The sequence below is a fragment of the Periplaneta americana genome, chromosome 6 (assembly GCF_040183065.1).
Source record: "Periplaneta americana isolate PAMFEO1 chromosome 6, P.americana_PAMFEO1_priV1, whole genome shotgun sequence".
NCBI lineage: Eukaryota > Metazoa > Arthropoda > Insecta > Blattodea > Blattidae > Periplaneta > Periplaneta americana.
In genome coordinates this window covers 54,144,104-54,166,221 of record NC_091122.1, presented here as the reverse complement: position 1 = coordinate 54,166,221, position 22,118 = coordinate 54,144,104, and the positions used below count along the sequence as shown (strand labels likewise).

Here is a 22,118-nt window from a genome sequence, read left to right as displayed (position 1 = left end):
CAAAGGGGTCAGGGTAGAGAGCGTGGCAAATGCTTAGTTAAAGATGACCAAGAAGCTGGCAAGGTATTCCTTCTCTGTCTAGCGCTCAATCTCCGTCTCCCTTCGGATCAATGACGACGAGTCGCTGACAAAGGAGTTCAGGAACGGGAGGGAGAAGACCACAGTTATCTTTTCTATTTATTTTTTATACATTCTCATTTCTTACCCTCCTGCTGCAGTTTTGTTTTCAGCGGTGCGAAAAATTGAGTGTTGAACGGTATGAAGAATAGTGGCTTATAGACTGAAAGAAATAGATTTTAGATTTTGTGGAATTCTATTGTGTGATTGTTAATTAGAACGACATCTATACTAATAATAAATCTGTAGCCAAAATTTTTTCTGGTAATTTTCGATTTTCCAAAAATAATTGGTGTTAACATGTATAATTAACTATCCTCAAACCGAAAATCGCTTTTTTGAAATTTTTGTTTATATGTCTGTCTGTCTGGATGTTTGTTACCTTTTCACGCGATAATGGCTGAATCGATTTACATGAAAATTGGAATATAAATTAAGTTCGATGTAATTTAGATTTTAGGCTATATGGCATTCAAAATACTTTATTTAAAAGGAGGGTTATAAGGGGGCCTGAATTAAATAAATCGAAATATCTCGCTCATTAATGATTTTTATGAAAAATATTACATAACAAAAGTTTCTTTAAAAATAATTTCCGATAAGTTTTATTCTATACAAAAGTTTGACAGGACTGATATTTAATGAGATAAAAGAGTTTTAAAATTACAATAACAACGCTATCTTAAGGCGCTGTACTGAAATAAAAACAAATGACTTCGTCTATAAGGAGCCTTGAACAACAACAATCGAAAGCTATTAAACATAGCCTAAGAGAATGTTTCTGTGTTTGTATGAAGTAATATCGGAAGATACTTAATGGTTTAATTATTATTTCACCATTGAAAAGTGTCGTTTCTCTAGATGGACATAATTCTACAATGTTATTACAGTAACTTCTGAAACATATAGCAAGTAATATAAAGTATACACATTAAAACTAAATGATACGTCAATCTTCATTAAACTATATGGTTGCATGTAATAACAATTAAGAAACATGTTAAAGGAATTGTCATTGCACCAAATGATTGCTCTCTGGACCAAAATGACCGCATTTTAATTAGTTAAACACAATTTAAATTAAGTAACATATTAAACGATTTATCCTTCTATCAAACACGAATGTTCCCTGAATCAAACGTCCTATTTTAATTATGTTATTACATTATATTTATTTCTAACAGGTGCAGCGGAGCGCACGGGTACGGCTAGTTATGCAATAAATTATGATAGTACAAAAATAAAAATTACCAAGTTTCGAGAATGGAACTACAGTTGTGTTGGTTAAAATGTTTTGTATTTGTTTCCGTTTACATACAATGAGTATGATTCTACAACAGCTCTAGGCATTAGAGGGGAAGTAGAAGGGACGCAGAAATCTCCGTCCATGTCCTTTTCCTTACACCGAACTTATAAACAAACTCGGAATATCAGTGGTGGATTTTAGGTGACTAACGAGAGCAAAAAGTTCGTAAAAGCTGATATAATCCAACACTGACCTTCCGTCCGCTAGTACCACAACAAAACGTATCTCAGCCGGGGAAGGTGACAATTTTTTTTGTCTATGTTTAATACAGAATATGAAACATAAAATATGAATCAAATTGTGAGAAGACAACGGATGAGCTACTCAAAAGTGTGGCGTATTCCTAGAAAATCGATTTATATTTTTCTATAAACTTACTTCTTAACAAAGAGAACTTTGTGACTTTTGAATAAGTTAACCCTATATATTGTACCATCTTACGTCAGACTAAAAAAAACCGTCTCCCATATGCTAAGTCACTTCGAAAGACTTCGATTGATTTCGTGAGAGTTCAAGTTTACAAGTGAACGAATTTCTTATGCAATACTCCGCTATGTTTTTCCTTTGTATTGTTTGTTTATTGCTTTTTCTGACTGTGTATAGATCAAGTGATAGAACTAATTTGTAACAGAGATATATTCAAGGGACTATTTCGTCATTCCATTTTCGGCCAATGAAGTGTAATGAAATTTTGAATTCCAACCAATCACAGTCATACATCGCGATAATTTCTGCAGCTCGATTTATCACTATCAATTTGTCGCATGGTCGTTCTTTTGTTTAGTTAGTGTCGCCAACTGTTTCCACGTAAATCGATGAGGATGAATCCACTGTACTAAATAAAGTGCGAAATCCTACTTCCACATCTACATCTTCTTCTTCTAATTCCATGTCCATTGTATCTAAAGAAAATGAAACTCCTTCATAACAATTGTTCATTTAATTAATGTAGGCCTATTAATCAGGTTATTTGTAATTATACTACAAAATGTTGAAATTAAATTATGATTTCAGCATAATAACAAGAGAAAAAAGCCACCGGCGTAGCTTGGTCGGTTAAGGCGCTTGCCTACCGAACCGGAGTTGCGCTCGGGCGCGGGTTCGATTTCCGCTTGTGCTGATTACCTTGTTGGGTTTTTCCGAGGTTTTCCCCAACCGTAAGGCAAATGTCAGGTAATCTATGGCGAATCCTCGACCTCATCTCGCCAAATATCATATCGCTATCACCATTTCCATCGACGCTAAATAACCTCGTAGTTGATACAGCGTCGTTAAATAATCAAGTAAAAAAAAACATAGAAAATCGCAGTACATGTAATCAACATTTTTAAACCTGTATTTCGCTTTTCTCAATTGGCATTACAGAATAACATTCAATTTCTTTACTGCAGTAATCTTTATTCATCTATTTCAACTTCACAATATCTGAATAGGTTAAATATTCATAAATATACAATTATTAATATTTTGTGAGTGAATTTTAGCAATATATTATTTACATTTACGTTTTATTCACGAAATAGTCCTAATAAATGTCACTCGAAGTCTGAGATTTCCCAATAAATCAATTTCCCAAATGAGATTTATCGGGAAATTTCAAACCTCTTGTGGCATTACTATAGACTATTTCGTTTATATGACGTCATTCCATTTTCGACCAATGAAGTGTAATGAAATTTTGAATTCCAACCAATCACAGTCAGATTTTGCGATAATTTCTGCAGCTAGATTTATCGCTATCAATTTATCGCATGGTCGTTCTTTTGTTTAGTCGTTGTCGCCAACTGTTTCCCCGTAAAGTGATGATCATGAATACATTAAGATGCAACTACACGGTTAAACTTTTCCTTCAACTTTAAAGCAATGAATGCAAGATTGATATTTAATATTAATTAATATATTTACGTAGTGAAGATGACGTTCAAAACGGCGCACCATGTAGACACAAAATCTTTATGCATCTTAATTGAACGTACCTTGTAAACTTGATTCTTTCAATAGTCTTCCCAGATTGCACGCATATGCGATTGGAATATTTAACTGTGTAGATGCAGCTTTAGTTCCGTTACACACTACAGCGAGAATGCGTTTGTCGAGCTATAAAAAATGCTTTCGTGTAGCACTGATTGTAACGGTCGAAATAAGGCACAGCTGACATTGGTCCTGCTTACACAGGTAATGTAACCTATAAAATTGTAGCCTATAACATTTGTATTGAAATTAAACAATTAATAGACGTTCAAATTTATGTAACATCATCGCATATCAAACTCAAAGACCTTGCATAGTAATAATGTCTTTGACCAAACTGCCTTTCGTATGGCGTAATAAAATTCGTGTTTTAATTAGGCCTATCTATACAGAGATGGCTTCACTGTGTAGCAACATGTCTCGCTGTGAATACATAAGCATTGGTATATAGCTGTCCCCACTGTTACTGTTAAATTAAATTATGATTTCAGCAGATAATGAAAATGTATTTGTTATAATAATAAGAGAAAAGCGCAGTACATGTAATTAACATTGTTAAACCTGTATTTCGCTTTTCGCAATTGGCATTACTGAATAATAACATCGCATTTCTTTATTGCAATAATCGATATTCATCTACGAGTATTTCAACTTCACAATGTCTGAATAGGTTAAGTATTCGTTAATATACTATTATTAACATTTTGTGATCGAATTTTAGGGATATATTATTTAAATTTTTATTTTATTCACGAAATAGTCCTAATAAATGTCACTCGAGGTCTGAGATTTCCCAGATAAATCCACTCGCTTCGCTCGTGGATTTATCGGCAGATCTCAGACCTCTCGTGACATTACTACAGATAAATTAGGTCCAAAATAAACATGAACCAAGACATGCGTGAAGTGTAGGCCTAATTAGACAAATTCACGCTACAGATCGGTCATTTATTGTGTCTAAGGCTGTACAGCAAATGAAAATTTCAAGATTAATATGATTATAAAACTAATTAATAAAAGAAGTATGAGACGTCCAAGATGTTGCACTAAACAAATGTTGACTGGTATAGGCAACAGATACGTGAGACGATGATTAATGATGATGGTGACTTTCCGGGCCTCGGTTCCTTTGGTGACAGCAGTCAGCTATCTGACCAAGTCCGGGACAGACTCCAGAATGTCTTGTTGCTGCAGCAGAAATGAGTACGACTCCTGCAAACTCCGCCTAGGAATGGTAGGCATGTGCCATAATCGATATCCCTATGTATCTCAATTAACTGCAACGTCAGAAAAGAGACGAAATTATCGGGTGGTACATTCACGTCTCATGCCACAAATTTGCGCCACGCATGCTTCCACCTCTAAGCTCCGCTCATAACGAGAAACTAACAATAAGGTGATAAATAAGTCTTCGCCGGTAAAATGGTCTAAAGGTCACACAGGAAAAATGTTTTATGGGAAAGCTTTTCTTTCTCCGAACAACAAACGACAGAATTTGTATTTGTGAGTCCCTTATTCTGCTTGTCACATTGCTCTCCTTCTATTCCCCTTCTTCTCCTCGTCTTTTCCTAGTCTTCCTCTTGTTCTCCTTGTCTTCTCATTTTTCTCATTTTCTTCTTCTTCTCATTTTGCTCTTGTTTTCCTAATCTTGCTCTTGTTCTCCTTGTCGTACCCTTGTTTTCCTTGTCTTCCTCTTGTTCTCCTTGTCTTCTCATTTTCTTCTTCTTCTCATTTTGCTCTTGTTTTTCCTTGTCTTGCTCTTGTTCTCCTTGTCGTACCCTTGTTTTCCTTGTCTTTCTCTTGTTCTCCTTGTCTTCTCATTTTCTCATTTTCTTCTTCTTCTCATTTTGCTCTTGTTTTCCTTGTCTTGCTCTTGTTCTCCTTGTCGTACCCTTGTTTTCCTTCTCTTCCTCTTGTTCTCCTTGTTTTCTCATTTTCTTCTTCTTCTCATTTTGCTCTTGTTTTCCTTGCCTTGCTCTTGTTCTCCTTGTCGTACCCTTGTTTTCCTTGTCTTCGTCTTGTTCTCCTTGTCTTCTCAGTTTTCTCCTTTCCTTCTTGTTCTCATCTTGCTCTTGTTCTCCTTGTCTTCTCAGTTTTCTCCTTTCCTTCTTGTTCTCATCTTGCTCTTGTTCTCCTTGTCTTCCAGTTGTTCTCCTTGTTTTCTCATTTTTCTCCTTTTCTTCTTGTTCTCATCTTGTTCTCCTTGTCGTACCCTTGTTCTCCTTGTCTTAACCTTCTTCTTCTCCTCGTCCTTGTTATCTTTGTCTTGGCCTTGTTCTCTTCGCCTCCCCTTGTTCTCCTTGTATTTCCTATGTTACTGTATTCCCGTTTTCCTTGTAATCTCCTAGTTTCATATTTCGCACCACCCACACGTAATTCTACGTAAAGATATGCAGGTTTGTAAAGCTATAGGCTACACCTGTCAACTGGCGATCTCACACGTAATTCTATGTAAATACCTATAAATATGGGTCAAAAGTCACTATCCCTAATATTCGTTCCTAGGTTTCATACTTGTACACAATTACAGATGTAATAACTTGAATAAACGAATAGCTGGTGTAATATTCGTAGATGGTGGGTTGAAAACCATGTTCATGCGTTAACTGTTTTTTCTGTCATGTCATGTCATGTCATGTCATGTCATGTCATGTCTTGTATGTATGTATGTATGTATGTATGTATGTATGTATGTATGTATGTATGTATGTATGTATGTATGCCTGCCCACTTCACTTTACGTGATTAGAGTCCCGCATCCCAGTAGCCAGGTTATTACTCGTGCAGGAAACATGACTAACAATGCATATTGAAATTAAAGCTAAGTTGAACAGAAGGAGACCTAATGTTTCCGCTTACTGCAGTACAAATATTGCTCGTGTTGTCTTACGTTATCTGTTCACATCCCTTCCTCCTCAGTCCGCTCTCGTCTTCTCTTGAGTCACCGACAGTATGTAAAATGTTATGTTTTATTTAACGACGCTCGCAACTGCAGAGGTTATATCAGCGTCGCCGGATGTGCCGGAATTTTGTCCCGCAGGAGTTCTTTTACATTCCAGTAAATCTACTGACATGAGCCTGTCGCATTTAAGCACACTTAAATGCCATCGACTTAGCCCGGGATCGAACCCGCAACCTTGGGCATAGAAGGCCAGCGCTATACCAACTTGCCAACCAGGTCGACGACAGTATGTATTTTTTTATTTTATTTGGTTATTTAACGACGCTGTATCAACTACTAGGTTATTTAGCGTCGATGAGATTTGTGATAGCGAGATGATATTTGGCGAGATGAGGCCGAGGATTCGCCATAGATTACCTTGCATTCACATTACGGTTGGGGAAAACCTCGGAAAAAACCCAACCAGGTAATCAGCCCAAGCGGGGATCGAACCCGCGCCCGAACGCAACTTCAGACCGGCAGGCAAGCGCCTTAACCGACTGAGCCACGCCGGTGGCTGACTGTATGTATGTATGTATGTATGTATGTATGTATGTATGTATGTATGTATGTATGTATGTATGTATGTAATGCCTGCCCACTTCACTTTACGTGATTCGAGTTCCGCATATTGCGGATAGATGGCAGGACTGTGACCTATTTTCTAGTTATACACCACTTCGGCGGGCCACACTGTACATGATGTGTATCTGTAGAGAGTTATGTTGTGTACTAGGGTGAGTGTATGTGTAAGTGTAGTGTCTGGAATGAGTGATGATGATAATGATGAGGAAGGAAAAAGGGAAAACCCGGTGCCGGCACATAGCATACTCCTGTGGAATAGCACCAAGGGGGCCGCCAGGCTTAACGTCCCCATCCGACGGACGAATCACTATCAACAGTGACAAATACCTTCTCTTCATATGCACTGCGGAGAGATTTGGGATTTAACCCAGGCATATTGGTGCACAATCTACTGATTAGAAGTTGAGCACCGCTATCTGTCCTAGTCTCGAGGTATAAATTTTACATGAGCATTTCTGACCCCGCAGGGAATCGAACCCGGGGCCAGCTACTCTGGAGACAGACATGCTACCATAGACTTGTCATGTCTTGTTATTGTTAATGTTTTGCTTTATTGTGTTGGGTTGCGTCTCTATGCAATAACAGCTAGTTTCTTGCGATGAATCGAATATTAACCACAGAACAACGTGTTTTGTGCTACAACGTTGGTGGAAGCACAGTAAAAACACATTGTGTATTGAGAAACAGAGCCACCATTTTGTACAAAATCTGTAAAGGAATATGTAGTCAAATGTAAATTGAATTTAATTAAATGTTAGGAAGTGTTTGGGAAAAGCGACTTTCAACCCACTCTGTATATGCAGCGTAGTAAAGCTATGCACCTGTCGACAGGTGATCGCACCCAGACATCGCAAAGCTATGCATCTGTGGATTTTTCTCCCTCTGTTTTGCATCTTTTACAGTTACATTATTTTTCTTTGTCACTGTCTTCCACAAGTAAGAAAGGACTTCCGTGTCAAAATAAATGGGCTGCAAATGAAAAGGACCGGGTTTTAATTTTATACACTTACCACATAATCTCGTCAGAAAGAAATTAAACATATTATTTATCCACAACAGAAATAACAGCCGTTACAATACATTTGCTTTCCTTAATAAAACTACAGTGACCGACATCTTTCAGATTATTTAGGACAACGTTGTTAACGCTAGGTTTTAGAGTAACCCTTTGCTCATTTTTAATTCAAAAGAGCTGAAAGGATTGAGACATTTCAACGTTAAAAGATAATGGCCGTTTAATCATGAAAGAATATATATACAGGATGATCACGAGTCCTTCACGGAGCTTATTTCAGAAGACATTTTGAGCAAAAAATGTCATATAATTAATTGATTAACTAGCGGACTTACTCGTGTTAATTATGTAAGTCTGTGCGGCTTACAGCTGTTTCGGTGCTTCATCACACCATCCTCAGAGCCTACTAGATCTCGGCGTCATCTCGAACTTCTCTGCCTGTTGTGTGGGTGCGTTTGATTGTTGAAAAGTGGAGTCAAATGGTGTGTGTGTGTACTGAAATTGATCTGTGTGTTGAGAATTTGATCTAGGTGTGTTTTAGTGTGTTTGTATATTTCGTATTGTTCTAGTGTGTTTTGTTTTTGGTTTTTGGGTTGTATGTGTAGGATTTCCATGTCCGCAGCATTTATGTTATTGTATGTATGGTTAGCATTGGTTATGTGATCGGCGTATGTATATGTATTGTGTCCTCTGGTTATTGCTAGGGAGTTTGGAATGATCTGCCTTTCTGTCCAATGTAGAACTTGTCGCAACTATTACATGTGAGTTAGTATACACCTGTGTGGTCGTATTTATTTGTTTGTGTTTTATGTGTGTTGAGATGTCTTTGTAGTGTGTTTTCTGTTCTGTATGCTATGTTGTAACAAATAAATACGACCACACAGGTGTATACTAACTCACATGTAACAGTTGCGACAGACAGGCAGATCATTCCAAACACGCTACAAAGAACACATTAAAGCAATAACCAGAGGACACAATACGTCTACATACGCCGATCACATAACCAATGCTAACCATACATACAATAACATAAATGCGGACATGGACATTCTACACATACAACCCAAGAACCAAAAACTCAACACACTAGAACAATACGAAATATACAAACACACTAAAACACACCCAGATCAAATTCTCAACACAGATCAATTTCAGTACACTATTTGACTCCACTTTTCAACAATAAAACGCACCCACACAACAGGCAGAGAAGTTCGAGATGACGCCGAGATCTAGTAGGCTCTGAGGATGGTGTGATGAAACACCGAAACAGCTGTAAGCCGCAAAGACTTACATAATTAACACGAGTAAGTCCGCTACTTAATCAATTACTTATATTCAAGTGTTAAAAGTAGTGTACGCAAGATTCAAAATGTCATATAATTTCTTTAATTGGCAGGTATTATGAATATATATATATATATATATATATATATATATATATATATATATATATATATATATATTAAATATTAGGTATTATTAAGCTAAAAATGTGTTGTGCCCTCCTTAGTTGCTCCGTACATACATCTTTTTCTATTTTTAACTAGAAAATTACATTATTCTTACGCACTTATCACAACAATTATTACAAATCACGCCACTTCCACCGACTTAATTATTTGCAGTTCAATTTTGCATCCTAATTTACAGTCTTGGAGAGTTTATAACACATTTTAAAAAATGTCGCCGTCCGCTTGAGTACATTTGGCCGCACGCTTGTGAACGGCACTCGTCGCTCTACGTAACTGCATACGGCTATCTTTGATTTCCGTAGCGCTCGCGCTGGCTGCTGACTGCACGCTGACCAAGTTCACGCGTTCACAGCAATGCGTTCCAATAACGAAACGTAACTCTGTAAATATTGAGAATGGGACCCATGTTTATATGACACATTTTGCTCAGAATGTGTTCGGAAATAAGCTCCGTAAAGGATGGTAAATCCTCGTGAATCACTCTGTATATATAGCATCATCTACTACGCAGAATATGACGAACAAATTACATTTACCAGGCATATTCCTTTAAATAAAGAACTGTGTACCAGAAAAGGGGGAATACAAGGAGAACAGGGGAAGACAAGAGAACAAAGGGAAAACAGTAAGAAATAGAGGAAGACAAGGAGAGAAGGGAGAATAAGGAAAATGGAATGATAAAGTAAACACAAGGAGAACAATGGAAATATTAAGACGCCAAGACGAATAAAAGGAGAACAAAGACAAAACAAGGATAACATAGGAAACACACGAATAGTAAGGGGAATAAAGGGTAATAAAAGAAGAATAAGATGAATACAAGGAGAACAAGGAAGGAGTTGCGTTTTTATGTAACGACCAATTCTCAAGTTATTCCCTCTCCATAGCCACTGGGGAGAAAGACGTAGTTCTACGTCAAAAACTACGTCACTGAGAAATATTCTGTGTGATCTTGTTCAACTATGGAGAAATTTCAAGAACTTCATACGAAAGAGGCGTTGAGCTTTGTTAAGTTAAGGCAATTTGGCGATTTAAAAAGTCGGTAACTATCGCATAGGGTTGAGAACCCTCCCGTATTTCCTGGGCTCTCCTGCATTTCCCCTAATTTTTAACAGACTCTCGGCTCCGGAAGTATACTTCTCTTCGAGCATTTTTTCCCCTTATTTTTGCATAATATACCGGTTAAAATCTTTATTTTAAATGTTTGATTTTGCCGTGAATGATGATGATTTATATGATGAATTTTGTTGTTCAAGAGATGACTTAAAATATGCAGCCCATATATAAAGTAATGCTTGCCAGAAATGGGTTTCAGTGCTCACCCGTTTAAAATCAAACCATATTAACCCTTAAATTCACTAAGTATCCTATAGGATACAACAGGTTATTATTATTATTTTTTTTTTTACTGTCTGACCTTCAAAAACTTGCCTATAGACACAGAATAACAACAATTTACAATAATGGTTGTATATAAATGAGCACATGAAAAAAAAGATAAAAATGCAGATTTTCAATCACAAATATATAATTAAACAATTATTTTGAGTGTTTACCATATATGTGATTTTTTAAGATGAAAACTAATTTTTATTATGTTTTTGACGATTTCGTCTTGAATATCTTTGCCTGATTTATATTTTCCTTTCCACGTCATAAAAAATTTAGGGACAGATCTGTCACTGTGATATTCTGGATGTTGTATTTGTTATGGGAGTAAGATATTATTGACTCATATATTTCTTTTATGCTATAATTTTAATAGAACAATAGAAAAAATTGGAAGGAAAATTGCACAATACTAGAATATCCAAAATTACACAATACTAGAATATTGTACAACATATAAAATATAGACATTGCTATAGTTGTTTTCTTTACAGTCCGACACGGTTTAATAAACTAGTGTGAGAAATGAAATTTTGCCAATTTAAGGGTATAAATTGTGGATATTACATGGGAATAATGCTCATACAAAAAGGATCTTTTATCTTATGAACAATAAGAATTGGATGTTGGAAACAGAAGTACGACACGTCTAATCAAATCAGAACTGCAAAATGCAGTCGATTTCAACTATTACACGAGACAAAATCTGTCTCAAAATAACCTTGATTTAAGCCTAGCTATCGAAGTATAAAATAAAGTTGTCTTTCAGTAACTGAACCCAATGGGTAATTTGTCTATTTTCTATGTGAAATTTTGTCGATTCCTAGTCTCCAGTATTTTCGTCAAAAAAAAGTTGGTAACCCTACTATCGCACGACACTATGTGGTGAATGGAGATAATTCGAATGCTGACTGGAATTGTTCCTCAGATATACTTTCTACAAATTAATTATCTTCCCTATAAGCAAATGTTAGAATATGTTCGCTTTAATAATATAATTACTAGCACAATGCTACGAAGATATCAAGACTAAGAAACCGTCAACACTGCGTGAGTTTCAGCAAAACAAATTAGACACATTCAAACGCAAGCTCACACACGTACACGATTATTCAGTCCTGGCAGTCGTCGGCAGTGTGCGCCTGGGTCAGGCGAGTCCATTAAGTTACGCCAAGGGATGTTCAGGTTAGTCTGTCGCCTGCAGTCAGAGCGATCGGATGTCACGCATGCGGTATAGCGTTGTGTTTCCAATACAGTTAACCTGTACTGCATTCCTTTACCGACCGCTCGCCCTTATCTTTACTCCGGAGCTCTCCCCACTAACCCTATTACTTCCTCTCTTTCGCGTCGCTGAGCTGTCAGGCAGAATGCTGCAGAACAGCGCTTACAACCGGTTTATATTCGACCGGTTGCAGATCAACCGGCCAGGTTGGACATTCGTTTGAATATCCGGTCTTGAACGCGGTTGCGGCTGGCTAGACAGAACTACAGGTATAGAGGACAGAATACTAAGCGCATACAGGAACTCTGATGACATTTTGTAACTACACAAATGGAATAATCGAAGAAAATTTACTTTTCCTAATTAAAAAAAGGGTTAGCTCGAAATTCTTAGGAAAATATTTGGTGCTAAGAGGGATGAAGTTACAGCAGAATGGAGATAGTTACACAACGCAGATGCACGCATTGTTTTCTTCACCTGACATAATTAGAAACATTAAATCCAGACGTTTGAGATGGGCAAGGCATGTAGCACGTATGTGTGAATCCAGAAATGCATATAGAGTGTTAGTTGGGAGGCCGAAGGGAAAAAGACCTTTGCGAAGGCCGAGATGCATATGGGAGGGTAATATTAAAATGGATTTGAGGGAAATGGGATATAGATGATAGAGACTGAATTAATCTTGCACAGGATAGGGACCGATGGCGGGCTTATGTGAAGGCGGCAATGGTTTCTTAAAAGCTATAAGTAAGTTAGCTTTAAATAGGGTTATAATTGATTGGACACTTTGGTACATTTATCTTCATAACTAATATATAAATCAACTAATGGACACCGGTAACAATAAAGGAAATGAGCGTAATGTACAGATGAAATCTGACGTGTAAACAAATACAAGAATAAAATAAATCACAATTACTTACAAAAGAGAAGAACAAATATGTACACACTTATTATTGTAACGTTCATACTTTAAACTCAAAATACATATGCTACCTCTGAAAGAGTAGCTGTTAATATAGCCCAGGCATGTCAATTGACGCCCACAGGAGCAAGCGCGCGCTTTAGAGCCCAGGAGAGCCTGAGCGCTTTACAGCGGAAAGGAAAGAGACAGACGAAAGGGGTGGTATATGCCGCTTGGTCGACCTATATTCAGGGATGGCCAGCACTCATTCAATAGATAAAGGGAAGAGAACTTATTAAAACTGTATTCATGTTAATTTTTAGATTTGTCTGAGAAGTATAAGTGCATTATAAGAATGTAAGTTTTAATTTTAATGCTCTTTTTTACAAGTTTCATTTTTTTATTCAAAAGAAATATTTTCTAAACTTTTCGTATAGAAAAGTGAAATTTTCAGGTATAGACCTATTTATTTAGTAGCCTTACAGAATGTTTTCGTAAATCTAATATACCGTATATACGTATTACTGAAGATAGTGTATTGAAAATTTTGAAAATATTCGCATGGAAATTGTTTGTAGGGAAATTAATTAACAAAGCAATTACTGTTACATCATAAGCAAAAGATACGTGCCCGTGTGTTGTAAAAATGTCAGCTCTACAGCTTCAGCAGATTTCGTGAAAATAATTTAATATTCTGATGATAGGAAGTTGCTCACAAATATCACCTTAAAAGCATAATGCGATAAGTGTTTTGTTATGTAATATTAGTTACACTTAAAACAGATATAGTACCTAGGCAACTTTGTTTTGTACTGTAATATTGTTTTGATTAGTTTATTGATTACTTTTGTAAGGCTAAAGATACCATCAATATAAATTCCAACTTATCATGTCATACTCAATCTCTTTCTTTGGAATATCACTTTCTTTATGAATGATGTGTTTCATCCACTTAATACAGTATAATATTATACTACTATGGAATTTAAGTCAATATTCCTTCTTAACTCTCTATTATGTTATTAAGATTTAAAACACAAGTGCAATATTAAGAAATCAGTGTTAGCACTTTTGTTTTACAGACAATATAGATAACATTAAACAGAAAGAAGCCATATAAAAATAACGACATAAAATTTCACGTTCCGTTTGAAGTTTGTGCACCACTGTTCTCTTACTCCAACAGGTTGCTTATTCATATACACAACCCTTCCTCTATCCATACTTAGCGCTTGCTGCCCGCGCACGACGTCAAGATCAGAAAAATGCGCTTGCTTTCACATCACCGATATAGCCTATGCCTTTAATTATTCTAAGTGGATGTATTATTATTTCACTAATAAATCGTTTTTAGGGAGATAAGTTATTAACAAAAATAAAAGCACTCTCAATTCTAATGATTATAGTTTCATGATGCGTGTTTCAATCAATGAGAAGAGAGGAGGAAATATTATTTGAAAGGTACACAGTGATAATCGCGTTCTTGCAACGATTCTTGGAACTCCTGGATGGCACGATATTATCTGTCATCCATGATCCAGAGCCGTCCAAACGAGTGAGACTCGGACATTCGTTAAACCGAACTTTGAACTACTCCGCGAGACGGAAGAGCTTCGCATATTGTCTATAGCGCCAGGCGTTGAGTAGCAATCTGTCTGTTCTATCTTTCGTAACCGATTATGCAGGACTCTACAGTCAGGACGAAATAATCTGACTGTACGTACTCGCATGCATACACACTCACAGAAAGAGGAAATACTCAAAGCATGTCACCAGTCACATTTTGGATGTCTGACATCCTGAAAATATATTTCCATCAAAAACTGGAAAAAAAAAAGTTTCCCTACGTTTGATTTAAGGAAAAATATATAAAAATTCTATTCGCATACCAAGCAATTGCGAACTTTTGTACAACAGCTTTGAGCAATCTGAAAGTTAATCAATCATTCAAACAACACAGCAGCAACAGAAAATAGACATCCACGATCAATCATTCTCAGGTGCGGGAGTGGAGAAACCAGTTTTAATTGTGCACAAAATTCTTTACTGAACAATAATTATGTTAATGGCTTCCCAATGTGAAGTTCTCCAGCGATACAAAAAACTGTTACACTGTGGAATATGTGAATTCACAGCATTGCACCTGACACTATAGAGAGCTGTCACACTTCCGTGATGAATGAGTGTTCTTCCGCGGCAGACAGGCCTGTCACAACTCTGAGTAATGAGGAAAACTGCTTGCACGGAAATATGCAATCGTTGACAGTGTCACAGTGCACACGACATTTAAAGAAGCTCCTAGCATCTCAAATATTTTCATAATCACGTGTCAGAACTGAAGTCTGACAGGACTTACAACGCAAATTAACCAGGATGCACATACTCCATAATTTACATTCCTACTTACTTACCTACTCATTTGTCCACCTACCTATTCACTCACTCACCCATTCACGTATTCTCTTCCATTTCTATTTCATCCGCTGTTCCTGTATTGCTGTCATTTTTATATTTGCTATTGTTCTTGTATTGATTGAGTGGAAGAGAAGGCCTTATGGCCTTAATTCTGCCAGCAGAAATAAATCTATTAAATAAACAATACTTGGAACTATCGGGGCTGCCTGTGAACCCTTCAAAATACGTAGATTGTTAATAATGTCTGGAAAATGTAGGCCTACCAAAGTAAAAAATATTCTGTAAATAAACCATTCCTCTTCTTAACCAACATTTCGTTATGCACCAAGTCTAAATCCGGATTGGATAAGTACAGCTCGTGTGTTTTCCAACACGACTTTTTTCCCCTCCGTTGATGAATTTAAGGGGAGGTATACCATTGGTCTGCAAACATTTAGTGAAATTCATTTATATATATATATATATATATATATATATATATATATATATATATATATATATATATATCAGCTACTTACTTACTTACTGGCTTTTAAGGAACCCGGAGGTTCATTGCCACCCTCACATAAGCCCGCCATTGGTCTCTATCCTGAGCAAGATTAATCCACTCTCTATCATCATATCCCACCTCACTCAAATCCATTTTACAATTATCTTCCCATCTCCCTAAAGGTCTTTTTCCCTCCGGCCTCCCAACTAACACTCTATATGCATTTCTGGATTCGCCCATACGTGTTACATGTCCTGCCCATCTCAAACGTCTGGATTTCATGTTCCTAATTATGTGAGGTGAAGAATACAATGCGTGCAGTTCTGTGTTGTGTAACTTTCTCCATTCTCCTGTAACTTCATCTCTCTTAGCCCTAAATATTTTCCTAAGCATCTTATTCTCAAACACCCTTAACCTATAGTGTTTATGAAAGAACATTTGCAAGAATTTAATATGAGAAGTGAGGTACACAATCATACAACGAGGAATAGGCAATTATTAGATTATCCACTTTGTAGACTTAGTGTGACAAAAAAATACTATAAATTGATTGGAATCAAATTATTTAATAAGCTCCCTATAAACATTCAACTTCTTCCTGTTCAAATTTATAAAATAAAATTGTACAGTTGGTTAATTAAAAACCCACTTTACTCAATAAATGAGTTCTTTGAAATTGACATACATTTTTAAGCAATGCAGTTTTAAAAGTTTTAAATGTTATGGTTGTTGTTTCTTAATTTTTGTTTAATAATAAGATTTTAAATGAAACCTAGTGGTAAATCAATTTACATTTAAATTTCAATGTATTAATGAACAGAGCAAATTGCACTACCTTATGTTGCATTTTTTAAGTTTATTATTAGCCTCTGTTTGTAGTATTCTTAATTAGTTATTAAACATATGACAATTAGTACTTGATACTGTCTTTTATCTAGTAAATATAGTACTTTTAACTTTATATTATGTAATTTGATAAATATCTACATTGTTTTTATAATTAAATTTTTATTTTGTTTATCTATGAAATGTATTGCAGTAAGATTGTAACATTTGACAATGTCAATAGTGAAGTTTTTCATTCAATGACAATAAAGATTATTATTATTATTATTATTATTATTATTATTATTATTATTATTATGTTCCTCTCTCAAAGTCAGAGTCCAAGTTTCACAACCATAAAAACAACCGATAATATAACTGTTTTATAAATTCTAATTTTCAGATTTTTTGACAGCAGACTGGATGATAAAAGCTTCTCAACCAAATAATAACAGGCATTTCCCATACTTATTCTGTGTTTAATTTCCTCCCGAGTATTATTTATATTTGTTACTGTTGCTCCAAGATATTTGAACTTCTCCACCTCTTCAAAAATAAATTCCGTCACTGTCCATTCAGCTGCCATGTCAATGAGGGAATTGAGGCGTATTTTCGGTACGAGACTAATCAGTAATAATTTGAGGCCTCCACAAGGCCCCAATATAACATCCTGTGACTATTATTTATGGGGAAACTAAAAGGTAGGATTTATAGGAAATATCCTAATTCTTTAGACGAACTAAAAGATTATATACGAGAAGAAATCCAAGCTATCAATGATGTGGAACTTCAGAGTGTTGTTCATTCGTTTATCAGAAGATGTCAGTTGTGTATGGCGGCAAACGGAGGTCATTTTCACCACCGACTTTGAGCATGGTAAGTCCAAATTATTGAACATTTATTGTTAGTACTGTTATATATTGGAGAAGCACTGGAGGAATGGTTATGCGCTCGACGGAAACCACGCAGGACATGGCCGACTGGCCGGCCGCTCTTTTCTGGGACATATGATAATAATAGCTCTATAGTTAATTAATTATTTAGAAAAACGTAACATTTTACGCAGTAATCAATACGGTTTTCAAAACAATAAAATCACTAGTGATATGTTTCTTACTTGAAACCTAGACAATAATAAATGAACTAGATGCTGGCAACAAACATTTAGGTATATTTTCTTTCCATGTAAAGGCTTCTGTATAAACCTATTACAAATAAAACTTTTTCTAGCTACCGATATGTTAGGCATAAATATGAACAAATACAATACGCAATATGTTATAATACAGTAAATTTCTCATTGGTGAGACGTTCTGGGGTTGAACTCTCAATAGCCCCGGCTGAAATTAAGCCCTGGTTAATATACTTAGGCTATACTTTATAATCTGCAAGCAAGACTTATTTTGAAAATGTGAAGTAATGTTGTTGTTCTTTTCTAATGCCAGGCGTTTGACAAAGTCATTTGACCTCTTGCACTCCAATATTTTTCAAAGATATTATCATGGTCAGCCACTGAAGCACAGATTTTGAGGTTTTCCGAATCCATTTCTTGGTTTGAGTTGCACAATGGGCAGTTAGGGGACTGATATATTCCAATTCTATGCAGGTGTTTGGCCAAACAATCATGGCCTGTTGCCAATCTAAATGCATTCTTCAGACGATTTTCGTGGTAAATCGGGAATTAACTGTGGATTATGATGCAGAGAGTTCCATTTTTTCCCTTGAGATTGTGTTATTAAATTTTGTTTGTTGAAGTCTAAGTATGTAGATTTAATAAATATTTTCACAGGTGAAGTAATGTTACTGTCATATAAAGCACATTGTAAGAAAAGAGTTCAATAACTGGAGCAATATATTTAATAATGATAAAGTAGAGCACATACATTCGTTGAGTATTCAAAATATCGGTTTTGTCCTCGCTCAATGTGAACTCCATTAAAAGTGTGTTTTCGAATCTTGAAATTACTCAATTTTTTCATCATTCTAAAAATGGAATTACTCTATGCTTCAAATTTAAAACGTTTAATTGCAGCATAATACTGAAAATATACGCAATGTAATCGGGTATGTGGTGTCCAAAAATAGAGTATATAAAAGGATTTTTCCAAAATATAGCATCCGTTAACGTTTTGTATAATAAATTACGGAGTAACAAATTAAAATATTCGTGTGTACGGCGAAATTCCAGTTCTAAAACTACGTGGTACACACACATATTCAAGCATAGTACGTGGTACAGTCATTAAGTTCTGACACTTACGCCTGAAGGGTAGGCACCCACAAGAATCTGGATGTCTCAGAAGATGCCGCGTGATACGGCGTACACTTAAACAGATCGACATCCTCCCTCAATATAGTCGCCGTTGGCCGCTATGCACGTCTGCCAACGTTGGTGTAGCTGCTGGAAACACTGCTGAAAGATGTTGGCAGGAAGATGCCGTATGGCTTCTCTTGTGGCAGTCATGACCTTTTAGGCCGCATAAAAATTACGCCCACGTAGGATTGATTCCATGAGGGGAAAGAGAAAAAAAATCGCATGGTGCGAGATCAGGTGAGTACGGAGGGTGTGGCAAAACAGCGACCTGTTGCCTTGCAAGTTCCTCTTGGACAAGGATGGAGCGATGTGCAGGGGCGTTGTCGTGTAGCAACAGCCAATTCTTCCTATGCCAAAGCTCAGGACGCTTACGACGAATTGAATTGCGTAAACGGCCAAGAATCTCTTTGTAGAGGATCTTGTCTACAGTTGCACCTTGTGGGATGAATTCTATGTGAACAATTCCATTTGAATAAAAAAAAACTTAAAGCATCACCTTGCCTTTTGACCTGTCTTGTTGCAGATTTTCCTGTCGTGGAAATAATGGCGTTTTCCAGGTGGCGGATTGTCGCTTCAGTTGCGGATCTTAAAGGAAACACCATGTTTCGTCTCCAGTTATGATCGGTTATAGCAGTTTCGCCTAATTTCTGACAGAACGTGACGTTTGCCCGTTGCTCAAACTGCAACATACTCGAGTTCCGACGCGCGCATTCAAATCACCGTCACAACAATGACCGTAGTTCTGCTTACACTATATGCACGTAACTGTATGATGCTGGGACGAGAGACTAACTGACAAGGTACCATATCACGGCGCCACCTATTCGTTCTAGTGCACCACACCGCCACTATGCCGTCAGTCTCAGAACTTAATGACTGTACCACGTATAAAAGTAAATAACATTTTGCGTTTCCCCTACCTTATCGGAGTCTGTCGTATTGCCTGAGCCGAAAGATGCCAGAGAACCTCGGTCCAAATTTTCAACACTCTCATCAAGGGATGCTGAATCATCCAAATCTCTGTAAGAAAGCCAAAAATTTTATTAGCAGATTAAGACATATGCCTGTAATGACACAGTAAGGTGTCGTGTATAAATGCATTGAACATCAACAAATCAAATTAAATCTTTACAATAGATATAAACTAGAACATAAAACATCATAGAAATAGATGGATAATATGAAGTTGGAACAAGACAACGTTTGACAGTTTAATTCGAAGGAGTTCGGGTAGAGCGGTCTAAGTCACATTTTTGTGCAAATAAAGTTTTGAATACATAAGTTAAATTCTACAAGAGAGGATACAAGAAATAAAATAATACTAGCATTTGATGGGTTTTATTTGTGTAGGAAATTATTTGCAATAAGGTCCTAAGTTTTATTTCCATTTACCTCAAAACTTACGACTTATCTCCCTTTACCCAAATACCATCGAATTGTGGTTGGCCCACACTTGTGAGTAACGGTTAGCGCGTCTGGCAGCGAAACCAGGTGGCACAGGTTCGAATCCCAGTAGGGGCAAGTTATCTGGTTGAGATTTATTCCGAGATTTTTCCTCAACCCAATACGAGCAAATGCTGGGTAACTTTCGGTGCTGGATCGCAGATTCATTTCACCGGTATTATCACCTTCATTTCATTAAGATACTAAATAACCTGAGATGTTGATACAGCGTCGTAAAATAACCCAATAAAAAATTGTGGTTGTGGTAAAAGTGCTGGTGCGCTAATGATTATGATTATGATTATGATGATGATGATGATGATGATGATGATGCAGTAAGGGAAATTAATACAGAAACAGAAATGTGAATAGCAGTTATTTTCTCTTGTAAAAAACATTTTTCGCTTCTTTTCCATCTGTTTCCATTTTGAAGATATCAGAATTTTCCATTGAGATGTTGATACAGCGTCGTAAAATAACCCAATAAAAAATTGTGGTTGTGGTAAAAGTGCTGCTGCGATGATGATGATGATGATGATGATGATGATGATGATGATGCAGTAAGGGAAATTAATACAGAAACAGAAATGTGAATAGCAGTTATTTTCTCTTGTAAAAAACATTTCTCGCTTCTTTTCCATCTGTTTCCATTTTGAAGATATCAGAATTTTCCATCAAGTTCTTGTTCAGTGCATATGCCATAGTTAACAATATGATTGTTCGTGGCATATGTTTGAACTACGTTCTATTTCTACGCTGATATAATTTATTTTACAGTTTCTTTATTTCTTCCACTGTTTTTAATGCTGATATAATTTATTATGGTATTCTTTTATTTCCTGCCCAATGTTTTCAGTTTCCAATATATAAATAAATAATAGCAACTTATGTAACTAGTGTATAATCTTGATAATTATGGCACGACTGAATGTCTAGCATGTGACCGTATGTGAGCGCATTAGTTTTCACGAGTGTTTATAATTAAGATTATACACGTGTTACATGTAACGTTTTATGCTATTCTAGCATTAAAACATGTAAAAAAAATATTATAAATTTACAAAATGTGATGTTATGACGTAGTAGAGACAAGAGTACTGGATATGACATCATATATTGCATGGTTGATAAGTAATTGTGTTATGAAGGCAGAGATGACGTCATGAAATACTAGTTGCTAGGTAACCTTTTCTGGCATTTTATAAGTTCTCTATTTCGTATTTCTCATTTTATCTTATATTATTACTTCTACATCTTACCACGGGAATCTCATTTGTGTATCGTCTATCCCAGAAATGGGCAGATACCTACACTGTGCAAGACTGATAAGCCTATTGCGTACATATGTGATGCACTGGGAACTGGTCTCAGTCGAAGTGGTACCATAACACGTGACAATGGGTTAAGAATAAGCGAATTGTTTCGATGAATGCAAATAAAGTGAAGTAAATCATTTGTAGAAAATAAGTAGCTTTATTAGTTAAAACAACGAAATTATTTATTCTGTAGTAATTTTTATTTAATTTAAAATATTTCAACTGAACCTAAAAATGTCAGCAAACTTAGCTATAAAGTAAATAAAAAAAATGGAAACAACTGGATAATACGCATGGTAGAGCAATGTCCATAGTCGAAGTTACTTGCTGGCCACTAGTCACCGGGCCATACCAAGCCCTGTCAAACAAAAGACAATCGAAATG

At 36.2% G+C, this 22,118-nt stretch overlaps 1 protein-coding gene across 6 annotated transcripts in view; it reads right to left on the bottom strand.

Moving 5' to 3' along the window:
* The window catches only part of trio (trio Rho guanine nucleotide exchange factor), a 2,234,512-nt gene that overhangs the window by 865,083 nt on the left and 1,347,311 nt on the right, over nt 1-22,118 (bottom strand). For all 6 annotated transcript variants that reach the window (XM_069828117.1, XM_069828118.1, XM_069828113.1 and 3 more), the window contains one exon: nt 19,896-19,995. In XM_069828117.1, the coding sequence (XP_069684218.1) occupies nt 19,896-19,995 (100 nt within the window). The remainder of the gene's footprint in view (nt 1-19,895; nt 19,996-22,118) is intronic.